We start from the raw sequence: 16,952 nt of genomic DNA, 5'->3' as shown, positions 1-16,952 counted from the left end.
ATGTGAGCTTCTTTTGCACAGGGATGTTGGACGAACGTTGTCTGAGCTCGGTTTTCGTTTGACTTTTCATTGTTAGCCTAACACATTGTCAGGCTTTAACACATGTCGGTTAATCCAATGTAAAATGAAGGCTCGTCTGCAGCCTTAAAGGGGGCCATCTCATAAAAAATGACTTGTCTCTTGGCACGGAACACTGGAAATACCACATGTACTGTCTGGTAAATGTACAATAGATTCATAGCAAAGTTTACTGACAGTTCGGATGTTTGTCATAAAGAGGGGAGGAGAGTTTCTAACAATAAAGCCTCACCTGACTGGTTTAGAAGTAAAGAAAAAAAAAAACCCAGAGGAACCGATGACCTACACACCTATTATTCGTTGGCTTAAATGAAACGATCTTTAAATGTATCATAAAAGATCACAGTTGTTAAATGAAAATGTGGTGTTACGCAAACAAAGTTTTCCCAAAAGTCTGAAGTCACAATCCAGGAACACGCTTCACATTTGATTTCCTGAATGATTTCCAGTCATGGCTGGGACAACAATGAAGCTATCAACTGAGATTTTAAAACAAGGAAAAATCCAATATTAAGGATAAAGTGCTGATGATGTGCATTAGAAAGAACATAAAAAGACTGTGTTCAGTTTTTTGTTCATTTATTTCTGATTCATTGACATATTTCATACACTGTGTTTTTAGATAAGACATTGAGGAATACATGAAGGCATAGTTTAATACATAGATAACATGTTCTCTGAGATGTCCACTGATGGGATTTCATTTCTTCATTATCCTAACTTTTAGCTTCTCACTTAATCTGTAACAGAAAACAAACAATGAGTCAATTATTTACGCATCGTGTAGATCATGTCATTTTGATCACATTTTTGTGCATCAAAGCACGCTACAAAGTTTCTGTAGAAACACATCACACAAGAGGGCAAGACAGGGAGACAATGTGGTCGAAAGCAGAAGCAACACATCTATGAAGCACAACAATGTGGCAAAGAGCTCCAGTTTCAGGGTTGATGTGCATGACAGGAAGAATGTGGTAAAAAAAAGCAAAAAAAAACACAGGGTAATGGCTAGGCATGACAGGGGGAATAAAGAAACACTAAACATCACATGTTGTATTTCTAACCTGAGGTGGCTCCACTCGCTCCATTGTGAGTTACAGAGGGCATCCTTTGCTCTGACACACACCGCCTTAGCCTTGTGTTTCACTTTGAATTGGCAAATGTCGGTGACATCATTTGTCAGGGTCTGGAAAATAAACACGGCACAACATCAAGGTTACACAACATTTAGCTTTTGCCCATTTTCTTGTCTGGTTTGTGGGACTTCTTGTCATTTGAAACAAACATTTTACCGTAAACTCTGACAGGCCTTAATTGTTTTCACTGGATCTTAGTTCTTTTTTTTTTTTTTTTTGTAAAGTCTACCTCACAGTCTGGAAGTTCCTCATACCTTTGAAGGATTTGAGTCAGTGCACGGGTTGTCAAACTTTCTGATTCCACTCCAGATTTGTGTAATCTGGAAGGTGAGGGGGAAGTAAGAGTAGGGCCTGCTCCAGGAGCTCGGGTAACTCCACTGCACCACCGTTGTGTTGACTTTTCCGATCCTCACCTTGTCGGGTTTCACTGATGAGGGCGGAAGAAAAAACCCAGAGTGAGGTAAAAACAAACCGGAAGGTAAAGAGATCACTGATATTTGAGCGAAAGTGAAAAATAAGTCTCACCTATCTCTGACAAGAAAAAGAGTTTGGAGTAGCTCTCCAGTAGGAAGTGTTCAGTCCTCATATGGACGGTGATAAAGATCTGCTGGTTTTCCTCAGCATAGGGGCAGTGCTGCTCGTCCCGGCAGGAGATGCCATGACCGTCATCGTCCACAGAACAGCTGAAGTTACTGTGAGCTGCAGAGCATATCCAGCGCTGGTCACTACCGTCCATGGAGCACGAGGTGTAATTCTCATCAGATGCACTTAAAAGAAAAGAAACAATGAGGTAGTTCATTCAAATGATGCACTCAATGCCAACAAAAAAAAAAACTATAACAACTGGACAGATGTATGAAAGAGCAGCTTTTATAAATCACATCATTCATCAGCATTTAAAACTCTATCATTCCTCGATGAAATCCATGTCCTCAAATCACTTTCAAAATTCACTTGGTTGTTTTCTTGCTTAAGAGGGCATTTATGGATGCCACCACGTAGTCTCGGCTCGGAGAAGAGTGTGAACTCTGTATAATTGGAGAGCAAAACCGAAAAATTTCAGCAGTTTATGAGCTTACCGTCGTGCTTTGACAAATGCTACTTTGCCGACGCGACTGCTGTGCCAGGTCCAAGAGCAGTGGAACTCCCCGTTGTAATTCTGAGCAGAGCACTTTAAATAATCTTCAAGAGAGAAAAACGAAAGAACAAAAGATAAGTCAGCTGTGGAACTGGTTTGAAATGTACACAGCATTGTCAGCTGTATCACAGAAAAACGCCACACCTTGCCCCATTCTCACAAGAATCCTTCTCCTCGTGGTCTCAACCTGCCGGATCAGGACCTCAGTGTGATTAAGGAGTGATCCATCCTTGCTGTGGCAGGTGTAGTTGCCCCCTCCCGAGCTTTCCAATAGCCTCACTAGGTAAGAGTTTCCCCTCTGGGCCTCCTCTACGCCCTTCTTCCTCCAAAAGATGTCTTGATTCTCGTTTGTCCTACGTAGAAGCTCATCTGGGAACTCCAGGCAGCTCAGGGGCTGCTGGCTCAAGCTGCCATCCACGTCCACAACCAAAACTAGCAGAAGACGTAGTCACACACAGAGGTTTAGGAAAAAATGACCTAAACTTGGAGCAGTGTATTCACATATGTGTCAAACATACTGTTAGGCAGCAGAGTCCAGTGTCTCAGAGGATTTGGGGAAATGACATGTGGAAATGCACAGACGATGATGAAAACAAACAACTTCATCTGATCGGCAAAGAGAAAGAAAATTATATTACATTTCCAGAAAAGAAATGTTGCTGTGATCACTCAGTACATAAATTAAAGCAAAGCACTGTCAATAAATGTTATTATTAACATCATGCATGTACAGATAAGAAAAGGAGCCCAACTTTTTTGTTATTTGACATTTATTACAACCAGCTAATGACACATATAATATACATATATAAATAAATCTTATTCCTAATACCTGACTGGAACACAGTAATGGTATTCATCACAAATAGTGTTGAGCTTATTTAGGTTAACAGTAAGAAAAAACAAAAACAAAAGAGGGACCAATTCCTTGCTGATTTTACTGAATTTCTCTTAATTTCTTTCAATGAAGTTGAACAAACTTAATGAACAAATCAGACAAAAGCCCTCTTACCTTGTCGCCAACTCCCAGGTTTAATGGTGCTCCTGTGATTCTGAGTGATTTTTATAGGCCTCTGCATCTAGAAAAAGTTCCCCACACTGAGAAGAACAGAAAGTCCAGAGGAACTTCACTTTCCATCCTGCATTCCATTTCCATAGATGAAGAGAACAACATATTTGTCTATTACTCACTTCTACTTGTACGCACATGTAGAAGTGAGTTATAGACAAATATGTTGCTAAGCGACCAAAGCATCACTCTGTTATATACGACTCTTGAAACATTGCTCTATTAACAGATCACTGTATTTGGTATTGGCAAAGTTTACTGTGCCTGCAGCTATAGGAAGTACAAGAAGGCGTGATGTTTTCATTTCACTTTCGCTTTGGCTGGAACCTACTGTGTAAGCAGGATGGCAGTTTTCATCTATTGGAGGTTTCATGGCAGGCTTTGTAAAATTTTCTGTCAATTTGATAAGTCCCCTGATGCACCTGGGTTTTTTTGTTTGTTTTCTCAAATGCAAACAGAAACTCGATGCTGTAAAAAAGCAAAGCTTAACTTTGACTCTTTAACAAGTATACAATAAGACTGCAGCAATCTCCACACCGGAAAAACACACAAAAAAAGCATCCGCCCCAGCTGCAAATGAGTAGCCTTTTAATGCACAAATGAAAACACACCTGTGGATTCTGCCATCGCAGCCAGTTCCCAAATACAACCCCGATTCCAAATAAATGGGAAACTATGTAAAATGTAACAAAAAGCAGGATGAAATGATTTGCAAATCTCACAAAACAATATTTTATTCATGGCAGAACGTAGAAAACAAATATCGAAAGTAAGACTTTTTTTTTTGTTTCATGAAAAATATTCGCACGTGTAGGATTTGATGGCAGCAACGCATCACCAAAAAAAAAATAATGAGATGGGGGCAACTGAAGGCTGGAAAGGTAAAGTTGTCCAAAGAGACCCAGGGTAGGGTCCTGGGTAGGAAAATAACACCTTAGAGAGGCAGAGTCTTTCAGACGTAAAGATGGACAGAGGTTCAGCAAAAAACAAAAAACAAAACTGTATCTACAAATCTACAAACAATACAATGACAGCAGCTTTAGGGGGGATCTGGCTGTATCAGGACACACTTAAGGCTCTAGCATGGTTGCTGCGTCTGCTAGCGCGAGCGGTGTTGATGACGTCACGATTTCGTGCCCGCAATATATAGTGGCGCAAGTCGATGCGCCAGTAGTTGCAATTTTCTCCGTCACAGAGGTGGCGCTGCTACGTGAAGGTTACCGCTATTCTACAACCACGAAAGTGGAGAAGAAAACAATGAAGAGCAGGAACACTGTCATTAATGATACTGCTGCAGTATTCGGATAATTTGAATTTTTTAATTCAGTTAAAAGAGGTGATGGTCTGAAGCCCCCGGCATCACCACTTTTTGAGTCTCTGCCCTCTTCTTTGCCTTCACGTATCTGTCCCGTAGCTTCTTCCACACATTCTTACAGAACTCTCCCTCTTTCCCCAAAGTTCTGCCAATCTCTGTCCACGAGTTTTGGGAGTTTACGTGGTCCCTGTGCTGTTTCACTGCAGTTTTGTACAGCTGCCTGTACAAACGCACCTCCTGACTGAGCCTGGTCTCACAACCGTCCATCCGGTTTTTCGTTGGCGCCGCCAAGTTACAAAAATCGACTGGTGCACGACACCGCGTTGCGCCGTCTTTTCAAGGGAAGCGCCAGGCCTGATACGTCATTTTGACGTCACGGTCCGCCACCACCGTGACGTCAACCATGCTAGCGCCTTTATGCTTTATGGCTTTTACAAAAAAGATAAAATTTTGGAGCATTTGTGGAACACCAAGGCCTATTTGAGTATAGCTGATTTGAGTCTCGTTCATCCACAGTGACTAGAACTCATTACATTAATTGGGTATTTTAGTCTTGTATGAAGAAGCTCATTTTCTGATTTTTGGTCAAACCAACATGTTAAAATGCATTTAAAAAAAAAAAAAAAACTGTTTTGGTTAGACTAACACAATAATAATTTTTTTCCTAGTATCATTCGGTCAATCACACAATAATCATATTAACCTTAATGTTCCTCATGGCTTCATCCAGACATGCTTATGACATGATGGAGGGAGCCATGGTGTGTGCATGATACTTATAACTTTCATGTGAATAAACACTAAATCAAGCGAGTTATAATATAAATGTCTTCATAGAGTCACAGTTTTCTCACAACAAAACAGGTCAACCAGGACCAGAACACAGCGAGAATTTATATTAGTCAAGCGCTCGTTGATTAGTTAGTGCAGAACATAGTGGTTGTGAATGGAAGCAGCTGAAATGGAACGTTAATGAAAAATTAACTTTATAGCTTTGGTGACCACTCAAAGTACTTTGACAATACAAGTCGCAGTTACTCACACACCAACACACATTCATACAGCACTTTATACAGCACTACAGGCTACACAGCGCGTCTTTCTCTATTTACTCACCTAGGGGCAAATTGGAGGCAATATGGGGTTCAGTGTCTTGCCCAAAAACACTTCAACATCGGGTGCTGTTTAGCTCAAGTGGTTGAGCAGGTGCCCCGTGTAGAGAGGATGTAGATCGAGGCTGGCTGTCCCAGCCTGGAGCCCTTTGCTGCATGTCTTCCCCCACGCTCTCTGGCTTCTCTCTCTCCTACCCATTGTTAAATAAAGGCCACTAGTGCCCATAAAAACTTTAAAAAAAACAAACACTTAAAGTCTGGGAAAGTGAGGGAATCCACCACCGATCTTCCAACTGGCAGATGACTGCTCTTTTCCCAGAACATCTTTGTCAACACTCTTGGCTGAAGTCTTTGATTGTACTTTAGTGCACAATACTTGTTATTAACTTGAGAAAAAAAACTTGATCTTTTATGTATGCTGAGAACATTGCATCCACTGTCACTGTGTGCCATATCATCCTATGGGAAGGTGGCCCACCACCACACAAAACTCTGCAACTCTTTGCATAGTTACAGTTTTCTCATAACCTGTTGATTTGCCATAAAAATAAATCATATTAAGATATCAAAAGTCACACCAACATGTGGAGCTGTCCAATTCCCCCCCCCATTATAAAGTAGAACAAGTGTATTCCTTCTCCGAGAGTGCGTAATGGTTCCATACTTTTCTCCAACTGTGTGCACTCTGTCAGATTATCTCATTAGATAAACACCTGTTATCAAGTCCACCAGAGTCTGCAACACAGCTGACCCCGCTGTCACTGTTAACTGTTGCAAAAATGCTCATTGGTTGTGATTTTTGTTAAATCGTTTCTCAGCTTCAATCTATTGCGACCGGCGTTGTTGCGCCTTTGTCAGCGGGTCACCATACCTGGACGCTCGTTCAAAGCTTTCATCACCATGGTGTTTGACTGGCGAGGAGATGGACACGGTCGTACATTTGCATGCACCGAGCATTTATGACATTTAAAAATGTCCTCAACGTACCTGGAACTTGCATTGTTCATTCCATGGCGCTGAAGTTGTCAACAGTTCGTACAGTTTAAGTGGCGACCTTCGGCTCAAAGCGTCGGTGGTTGCTGGTAGCTACGGCACCTGTTGGGAAACCGGAAGACAGCGCTTTGCTGTCCGGGTCGGTGCCGTAGGCTACTGTGTGTAGCCTATCACAGCAAAACCCCAACGTTTGCATACTCCATAGTAAAGTGGAGTGTGGTCAGAGCGATCAGTCACATCCAAGAAATATTCAATAGAGCATCTGTATTGTTGCAGGTAAACAGGAACAACTGGGAAAAGGACGAGAGGGGGACGTAGCTCTCAACATCATTATTTGCCTATTTTCATGAAATTTCCAGATTAATCTGCGTCGTATGGGAAGTTTTGTTTGAGTGGACATTTGCCACGAGTAGGCCTATTCACCGTGGTGAAGTTAGTTTGATATTGGATATTCGACAGATATTCACAATAAGGAAATAAGGTGTTTTTTTTTCTTCCAATACCTCCCAAGCCATGTGACCTAGTGACTCCAAACCAATGCAGAGAATAGTTCTCCTATGTAGTACCAACAACACACACCTTTTTTAAAGACAATTGTATGCATTCTATTTTATATGTTTTTTTTTGTTGATGTAAAAAAATGTGTGTGTGGCATAGGAGAGCTATTCTGCATTGGTTTGGAGTCACTAGGTCACATGGCTTGGGAGGTATTGGGAAAAAAATACACCTTATTATTGTGAATATCTGTCGAATATCCAATATCAAACCAACTTCACCACGGTCGAGTATTCAGACGCGTCAGAACAAAGAAATGCGAAAGTGTCACCTGTGGGAATCAAAATCGCGTTGTAATGAAAGATACTCGCTACCAGCCCTGCATGTATCCACCTCGCTCCTTGTGCCGTGACGGAGAATATTTCCGTCCCACTGTCCACTAACTAAGAGTTACAACTTGTGGAGAAGTAACTCTGAAGTCGACAGATCCTTAATCTCGGTAAATGTTAAATGTCTGGTTTTATGAAACACGGGATGCGGCATAACAGAGATGGTCACATAACCATAATTTACGCCTCAGTGATCCAGGTAATCTAGCAGTTTCCAGTTTGCAAATTAAAGGGATGTGCATAAAGGAAAATTTCACTGCTTGTTTTCGCATGCTGATCTCACTGGGTTAGGTCCTTTAGGCCTATACAGCCCAATTGTCAGACTGATCAAATCCGAGCTAAATCCTTCCACAGAGGGTATAGACTCATTGTTGATACCGTTTGTGATTTGTGAAACTGCAGAAAAGCGCCATTTCAGTGCTTTTTTTTTTTTTGTTACATGTAGGTCAACATTAGATTAGGTCCTGTAGCCACAATAGTTAGACTAGTGAGTCTAATGAATCTATACACTCTGTAGAATAGTTCAATTCAGATAAGGCTGGGCCTTTTCTGCATTTTCACAAATCACCTTTTGGTGAACTAAACATAGAAAACAATATTTTGTGTTTTGTGCAAGCTTTTATTGTTTTTCTTCATAATAATCTTGTTTATTTGTTTCGTATTTCCGTACTTTGCTATTAAAAAGATCAGCTAATCCAGCTCTGTATCTTTCTTTATTAATACCCACAGGAAATTCTCTCAAGAAAACAACACAGAAAGCAATCAATAGATGTATTATGTAACAAAAACAAAATGATATGGGGGGGGGGGGGGGGGGGCATGAGAAACTGGAACTCAAAGTGAAACCACAGACATAGAAAGAAACAGCCTGGTCAAAGATCAAATAACATGGAGAGTTAACAGGGTAATGAACAGAGAACTGAAAAGAAGCAGGTATGAAGATGTACACAACTATGTCGATGGATCATGAACTGTATTTTACAATGTGTATATTAAAAACATCATATTAACTAAAAACTAATGCCACAAACAATACCTTCAAAAAGCTTTGTTATATTTGTTAATTACTCTGTTTTTAGAGTAGGTTCTTAATCTACTTATGTAGCCGTGACTCCTCAAATAGCCTGGTTGTTTAAATCCATGTTTTGAGGCACATGTTATCATGGTGTTTCCATAACCCCTGCTACATGTTCCTTTGTCTGTGATTCTGCTGTATCTTGCTGTAAACTCAGCACAACGTTTATGGTTGGGTTTACAGTAAGTGGGAAGGACTTTTGATTTGGACCAAGTGCATTCCGTGGCTCCCTCGGTCTTAAGAGATCTGAATACCAATGGCCAGTAAAATCTATAATGCAAAGCAGTCCCTTGCAAAGAAACAGTCATCTTTATCAGTTAAGTACATATTAACAAACAACAGGGGTCATAAACTGAAGGTGTATGGATTATTTCCCTGTGTGAAGTGTTAGTCTTACCACTAGATGGCCTCAGAGGGTAGCAGAACTCCTGCTCGTAAAGCAAAGAAACAAACTAAATTTGAAAGGAAAAAAGCTGTTCAACAAGTTGAAGTAACACTGTTGAAGTAATACTTTTCAGGAAATCTTTGTAGTTTGATCGGTTGTTTTGTCGGCACAATTCCGACAATATCACTAAATCAGTGATGCTGCTGCAAAAGACCACTTCTTGTCAGCATAGATTGACATGTAATTGAGTGCGCCTGGTGTTCTTGCTCAAGTGTCATAACTCAATGTTGTGCAGCTGTTGAGAATTACACGGCTGGGCAGGAGGCTCTGTACGGGCTTGTGAACTGTAAGCTGCGCACCGGAATGTCTCCCAGATGCCCTCAAACCATAACAGCTGGAATGAAATCAGTGCAATGATCTCATTTCTTTAAGGGATGGAAAGTAGAGAAACAAAGAGAACACAAAGATGATGTAACGTGTGTGTGTGTGTGTGTGTGTGAGCACATGCTGTGTGCATGTGCGGTAGAATCAGATGAGTAAAGGAGTGGACAGAAAGGTCATGTCATATGTACACGTACTGTAGGTGGTGGATTATGTGTCCTGATTCAAGGCACTTTTGCCATTAGAAACAGACTCCACATCAATCTGGTATGTTTTTGGAGGCTTTTGTTGAAACCTAGTTGGAATATAAAAGCAGCATTTTGTTTGGGATCTCTAATCTCATGATATTTGTAGGAAGATGAATGTGTGTTCACAGTTTCAACTTAATGGGGCTTCCTCTGAGTGGAACTGTCCCAGTCTGTCCTGCAGTTCCTGCTCTTAACATTCCTCTGTGAAGAGAGACCCTCATGGATACAGATTTATGTGTTGGCAACCAAACTGTCGAGGGAAGAATTATCAACAATGCACACTAGTCTGAGAGACAAATGAGATTTGACAATAAAAAGCTTTGGAAAAAACACTTCCTGTAATCTGTATCTGACTATTTGATTCCCAGTCCTTCTTATAGTGATCCAACCTATGACATAAAATAGATATAAGAAATGCATTATGGTGTCTTTGATTAGGGATTTAATGCATTTTTGTTTTCCACATATGTATGTGCGTGTGAGTGTGTGTGTGTGTGTGTATTTGTTTTATAGCACTCAAAGAGGAGTGAATAACTATTTTTGTGTCCTTCCAATGATAACACAAGCTTGGCTGGACTATATGTTGAATAATCCTGAAGAGGGGCTCCTTAAACTAGATCATCTGTGTTGAACCATCATACATGTATTTTATAAAAAAAATCGGTAGCATTTAGCAGTGCAGCCTGAGCAGCCCTGACAGGTGCCTGAGAGCACTGTTGACTGAAATCTGATCATGATCCAATAACTGTAGAAAATAGCAGGCTGCTGGGCTACTGACCTTATGAACTATACTTACATTGGCTGGCTTTGTACTGGATTCAGCGTGATGATGTGAAAAAACAGACTGGACATACTACAGAGAAAACTAACCATATAATGACTGCAAATCTGATTACAATGATCGCTTCTGCTGTTTTTGAGTATTAGGTCATGAAATAAGCACATTAGAAAAACGTAGCTTTTGGCTTCAGACTTCGGGGGTTGGAGTCGGTCCATTCAGGGACAATTTTACACTGGCACACAGTTTCAAGTTGGCCCAAATCAAAACAGTCTAACACCAGACTATGTTGTATCTTTGCTGGTAAAAATGCAGTTTCAGAAAAAAAAAAAAGGCGGGGGGGGGGGCGCCGACTCTCACACATGGGGACCAAATTCGAGTTCCATTCAACTTTCAAATAATCAAACCACGGTGAGGGTTTAAAGATAAAATCGCAGAGTTAGGCTTAAATATTAATGGCTACATCGTTAGAGGTCTGCAACAAATCACTTCATGACAACTATTACAAAATCTAGCAATGAAAAATGTTACCATAGAAATATTTGCATCATTCTAGAGATACTGATGTATGTGGGAAAACATACATTTGACGTATTTCATTCTGTGCAAACATGGACAATCTACTAGCAGAGTGACTGAACAGCAATCTGAGGACATTTCAGTTTCTCCAATGCATAAGTACATAAATAATCTTTTCTACAATCAACAAAAACAATTAAACGATTTATTTCCCTCCCTGATGTCAATTAACAGAACTCAAGCAAAGAGTAAGGAATACCAAACTCCCTTTGAGTTTATATTTGAGAGTTCACCGAGTTCAGTAAGTTTTAATGCCAGACTTTCAGAGCGGACAAAGAGTATATTAATGAAATTACACAACAGTCACTATCATCCTCACTCAGTGAGAATGTAGGCTGGCCACGGTTTATCGTCCTTTCTCAGAAAAACTGAGTCGCTGAGGGGTAGCCTGCTGGAAAGAAGGGGTTGGTAGAAGAATTTTCTCTGGAATTATTATCACCTTTTACCAGACTTTCTGAAAGTTTCTGAAAAGAAGTCACACAGTTTAACATTTGGCACAGGTTCTAACACCAGAAAAGCTGTTTGAAAGAAAGTGCCTATCAACTGGCCTGATGGCCCTTACTAAGAGGCCTCTTTGTATGACACCATGTTAGGATTCTCAAGGCGAATGACCCCTCCACAAAACACAGGATGAAGAGACAATCAAATATAAAATGCAATCATTCCAGAAATTGTTTAAAAAATAAATTTTTTTTCAAAAAGTGTGTTTTCAAAGAAAGATATTATTAAGAGCACAGTGATATCTTTTTCAAAAAGACAGGAGCAAGAGGTTGTTATCATGCGAAGAAGGATATCTAGCAAAAGATCATCAACCATGATAGAGACTTTTGAATCGAAATGCTAACCAAGAAGGAAGATAAAGCCAAAATTTAGGCCAGTAGCCTCCCTTCATTTAACAAACACATATTTAAATGGGCGGGCAAAAATAATTAATGAATAATGAAAGTACACTGAGAGATCATTGCAAGACTGGTTTGGCTGGGACTGGTGATATTATCATGTGCCAGATTGGTTTCATTGGTTTAACCACACCGGGCTATTTTATTTACACTTTGAATCGGTAATTCTCTGCGTGAGAATAATGGAGGACACCAATAACTCTTAAAAGAAAACAGTTCATGCAAAAGATGTTGTTGTTTCTGTCTGACAACTTTATCAGACTGTCTCATGAGGTCAGTGACTGCTGTCTGTGTTTGTGTGTGTGCATAAAGTGCCTCCATTTAAAGCCAATGAGGCCAAACAAGCTAAGTGAGTCACTAATCATTTCCCTTTAAGTGTTATTTCCAGCATCTGTCGGTAACAGAGACTTCTGCTTTCCAAATGGACATGCTGAATATTCTTTGAACAGCTCAACCTTTGGCCTGGCTGTTATCCCCCAATGTTAGGCATGGCGCCAAACGCTACATGAATATCGTTTTCCTGTTTTGAAAATCCCTTATTTCAGTAATGAATGTATGATGTAAAAGAGTGACCGAGGACAAATATATTAACTCTCTTTGCAGAACCTGGCACTCTGCCTGTGAGCCTTTTTTTATTTTTTTTTATTTTAGCTTGAAGTTAAAACCAGAGAAATCCGACACAAAATGGGTTTAATCCACCCTTCTTCGTTCAGTGTAGTACATCACAACCTTACCATAGCAACGTCAAATTCTTGTCATTATAATGAAGTGAGAGATAGACAAAGAGAACATGAAGGTTCTGTCAGTTCTATAAAAGCAGCTACACTTTTTCAACTGACAGTTTAAAGAAGGCTGATGAAAATTCTTCTCTGCAGCTTGGCATGAGGATGCATGTAGGCACAGGCCCTTTGTCATTTTTTTCAATTTTTGGCTTCTCATCCTCATTTGTACATTTTCTTCAGATTCTCCACAGCCTTGCTACAAAATGAATAAAATGAATGCACAAGGTTCATATATGGGGAAACATTTAAATACCTGCTCTGTTAACGTGTCACAGAGTTGTCTCGTGTGTTCTGATAATGTCATAAAATTTTTCACAAAGACACTTTGATTTTGCCATTGCTGAAAGAATAAATACATTAGCAAATGAACCATTGGAAGTATTGGATTTGGAAATTTTGGACATACCAGGAAGACTGAGTTATAGTCCATATATGTCCTCATAACTTGAAGCTCACAGAAGCTTTTGCTTATATTATATGGAAGCGTGAGGATGTAATTCATTGCTTATCATATGATTTTCAAAATTCTCAGAAACATAGACTTGAATAGTAAGGATGGGAGGGAGATGGACTGGCTACTTAAGCCTTCAGAAACACGCTTTAATGTTGTCATTATCCTGAGATTAGAATTGCATGAACAGGCACTAGCTGAGACAATCCTCCATGAACTGTATGTTATTCTTGTCAGTCAGGCCTGTTGAGTGATCCTGACCAGCCTGGTTCCATTTCTTTGGGGAGACAGTTTGTCTTAAACGATAGATGAAACTGCAGAGAGTAGGAGGGTTCTATAGTATTTCTTACTCTGTACATTTGATCAAAGGAAGCGATTCATATCTTAGAGGTATTCAGGTGTAATTCTGGATCAAAGAGCGTGTAATTAGTGGTACTGTGTGCAACAGCAATCAGTGTAATGGACTATTTCGGTCCAGTCACAGTATTATCTGAGCTGATATGTGGACAAGTAGATCTGTGATGCTGTGCCAGTGGTATGTCAAATGTCCAGAGAGGCTGACCCTTCAAAGGCAGGGTCATGCCACAGCATTGTCTTTTCGTTCTTGAGCAGATAAATAGCTCAAACAAGCGTATGAGAAAGACTTACAGGAAACAAGAGGATCTGGTGGATCATGTTCATATGTCAAAGTGCCTTCCAGGAAAAAGAGAAGACAAATAAAGCCAATGACTAACAGACATTTCTACATGTACATTATGGCTTTCTTATCTGAATTTACATTTTACAATGCACCATATTTTCCTTTTATATACCTGAACCAAACATCAGAAGTATAGCATATAATCTTATCACGTTTAAATAATTAAAAAAAACAACTACCAGTATGCCATAGAAAAACAAAATGTAGCGCATGCTTTATCAATATAAATCTTAAATCTTAATCAGTGTTTTCTTGAAATTCTCTGATTAGTTTCTGCCCAATGGTTTTCCGTTATAGTTTGTTGTAAGTGGATGTAGTAGTCCAAGAAATAGAAAAAAGAGCACACAGGAAACAAAGAAAAAGAGAAAATACTCATTCAAATGAGAACTGTTCATGACCTTTTGACAGCAAGAGGCCCATTATGTTATATTTGGCATACAAATTTTAGGAAAATTAAACAAATGAGCCCACGATTAAGACTAGATTGTATCTAGTCTATGGAGTGGGCATAAAGACAATCCAATGCATGGATTTTAGGGCCTTAAGTAGATGTTTAGTCTGCGCGGAACATTCTAGACTAAACAAACAATGGCTTTTCACATCAACAACTGTTCAATTTTTCAGAAAATTAAACAGAAAACGTCACACACTCATGGTAAAAAAAAGAAAAAGAGCAAATTTATTTTTTAGAGGGTCAGAAAACAAATACATTAAAACAAAAGAAAGAGAGAAAAAAAGCACCACAGAAACCCAGCGTATTTCCCATAATTAAGAGGTTAATGTCAAACAGCAGCAAATAAAAAATGTTCCCATGATCATAATTCATGCAAGTTCTACCAAACTTATTTTTCTCCGTTACATAACTCTGTTTACTGTTTCATCTTATTTCCACATCAGTGTTTATTTTCTCTTTTGCCATTTCCTTTAACTTTTTTGTTTTTCCTTTATATTTTCTACTCATTGGTCTGCAAGTGCACCGACTACTGACTCAGTTATACATGGTACCAGTGAAAGGTTTGCATATACCTGCTCACTGAATGGGTATGTGTGTCTCTGTTTAACAGTACCTTTGCATTCCAACTAAATTCACCAATGTGTTCCCTGAACAGGGCTTCATTTCAGTTCAACACACCCCTGCAATTCGGTTTTAATATCCCTTACAGAAATGCCACATTTTTTCCTTGAGGGACAGTTCTCTTCAGCACACACATGCTCCAAGAATGAGGTGTTGGCCCCAAATGTTACATCCAACACAAAACCATTGTTATACCCTGGCCTCATGTCAGCATGTGTGCCCCCCCGTCCAAGACTAAATCAGCTTTTAACATTTTACCAGTTAGAGGAACCGTGCCTCTAATGTTCTATTTTCCACTTTCCTTTTATTCCCCGACTGTTCCCTCCTCCTTCCTCAGGGTGTGACTAGATAAGAGGTGTTGACATCCATACTGGTAGAAGAATAGGTATGACTTGCATAGCCTTTTCATCAGGGTTAGTATGGTGCATATTTTAGTTGTGAACTGTTTGGTACAGGATGTTCTGCTGCAGTTGTGTGGGGCTCCCTGTGGTCCTAACAAAATATTATCAAAGTCTAAATATGTCGACTTATTTGTATATTTGAATTTCACCCATACAGCTAGCTATGCGGACACTGTTCAATTCGTTAAATTTGTTTCAGATTAGCTTCCCACATGACCACTCTCGCTGTGGGAGTCAGCCACCCATGACGAGTTCACACGCAAACCTGAAAAAAAACCCACAATACAAACGTCAGAGGCTTTGGCAGGTCCAAATATTTCCTCATATTCATAATTCTTTTAAAACTTTTTTCTTCATAGTTTAGCTGCATTTAAATGCTTTACTTGTCACATTGAGAATGAAGTGTAGTTGAAATTTCTGCATTTATTTATATTATTTTTTTCTTAATCCTTTTTTTTTTAGGGATACTGAATACATACTAACACCAGCGAAACACTATCTGTGAGTATCCCGATGAGCACACTTGTAAACAGAGAAGCAGGCATGATAGGCTTTTATTGACAGGACAAAGGAGATGGTTGTGGATTTGGAAGTTTGGAGTTTTAGGGAGTTCGCCAAACGCTATTTCTATCCTGGGAGAAGAGGTGACGGAGAACTACAGATATATGGGTGTTCACCTGGACAACAGCCTGAACTCAAAATAGACTGAGGCTGTCTACAAGAAAGACTACACGAAACCATTCGATGAATGTTTCAGAAGTTGCTAAAGAGGCTTCTACTCCACTTCAACAATTAACAGTGCATTAGATCATTCCTAGTTTAAAGTTTAAAATGTTTATTCATAATATAATTTCCTCATATGGATTAAATATCATTTTAATCAATTTTTTATCAATTTAATTTGCTTCAATTTAATTCGCTTCAATTTTGAATTCAATCGATAGAATACAGAACAGTAACAATAACGCTGAAATGATTAGTTGAAAATGTAATTATTGCATTACTAATAACGTGTGTTGATGCTCTATGTTGCAAAATTTGATTTCCCCTTTTTGAGATTGATATTCAAAAGAATTCTTCCATGCTTTCATCTATCAATTTATTATCAGTCCATGCCTTTCTCATCCTATTCTGGGTCGCGGTGGTGCTGCAGTCTTTCCCAGCTACCACTGGGTGAGGGGCAGGATACAGGTTCTTTCCGGTCCATCACAAGCTTAAAAAATCAATAAGTTGAAAGTTGAAGTATGAAAAAGTCAATGCGCAGTTATGGCTGTTGGCAGGAATGACCTTCTGTACTGTTCTTTGTTGCAGTGGAGCTGAAAAAGTCTATTACTGAGCACAGTTTGTTTTTTGAAACTTATGTTCTTTAGAGGGTGCATAGTTGTTCCCCATGTTGATCAGATTTTGTAATGCTCTTCTTTGCGTAATCAGGTCCAGGGGCTCCAGACCAACCCCCAGCACAGAGCTCACATT

General features: G+C 39.6%; 1 protein-coding gene across 1 annotated transcript; it reads right to left on the bottom strand.

Annotated features, from left to right (window-relative positions):
* Positions 1-671: 671 nt before the first annotated feature.
* il12ba (interleukin 12Ba) lies at positions 672-3,471 on the bottom strand. Its single transcript, XM_075481049.1, has 8 exons — positions 3,365-3,471; positions 2,871-2,958; positions 2,497-2,784; positions 2,294-2,396; positions 1,740-1,981; positions 1,469-1,641; positions 1,143-1,264; positions 672-818 (listed from the first exon to the last, which is right to left on the bottom strand). Exons 2-8 carry the CDS (start codon positions 2,956-2,958, stop codon positions 779-781), a joined length of 1,056 nt encoding a protein of 351 aa, XP_075337164.1. The 5' UTR covers positions 3,365-3,471; the 3' UTR covers positions 672-778.
* Positions 3,472-16,952: the final 13,481 nt, after the last annotated feature.

Source organism: Odontesthes bonariensis, chromosome 13 (genome assembly GCF_027942865.1).
Source record: "Odontesthes bonariensis isolate fOdoBon6 chromosome 13, fOdoBon6.hap1, whole genome shotgun sequence".
In the NCBI taxonomy this organism is placed as follows: Eukaryota; Metazoa; Chordata; class Actinopteri; order Atheriniformes; family Atherinopsidae; genus Odontesthes; species Odontesthes bonariensis.
Note: the sequence above shows the minus strand (reverse complement) of the source record. Positions and strands in the feature narration are given on the sequence as shown.

Coding starts and splice junctions, on each gene's coding strand:
- il12ba (XM_075481049.1), bottom strand. CDS start 2,958: ATGAAGTTGTTTGTTTTCATCATCGTCTGTGCATTTCCACATGTCATT. Junction 1,982..2,293: donor GCATTTGTCAAAGCACGACG/GTAAGCTCATAA, acceptor TTTTCTTTTAAG/TGCATCTGATGAGAATTACA. Junction 819..1,142: donor AGCGAGTGGAGCCACCTCAG/GTTAGAAATACA, acceptor TTTCTGTTACAG/ATTAAGTGAGAAGCTAAAAG.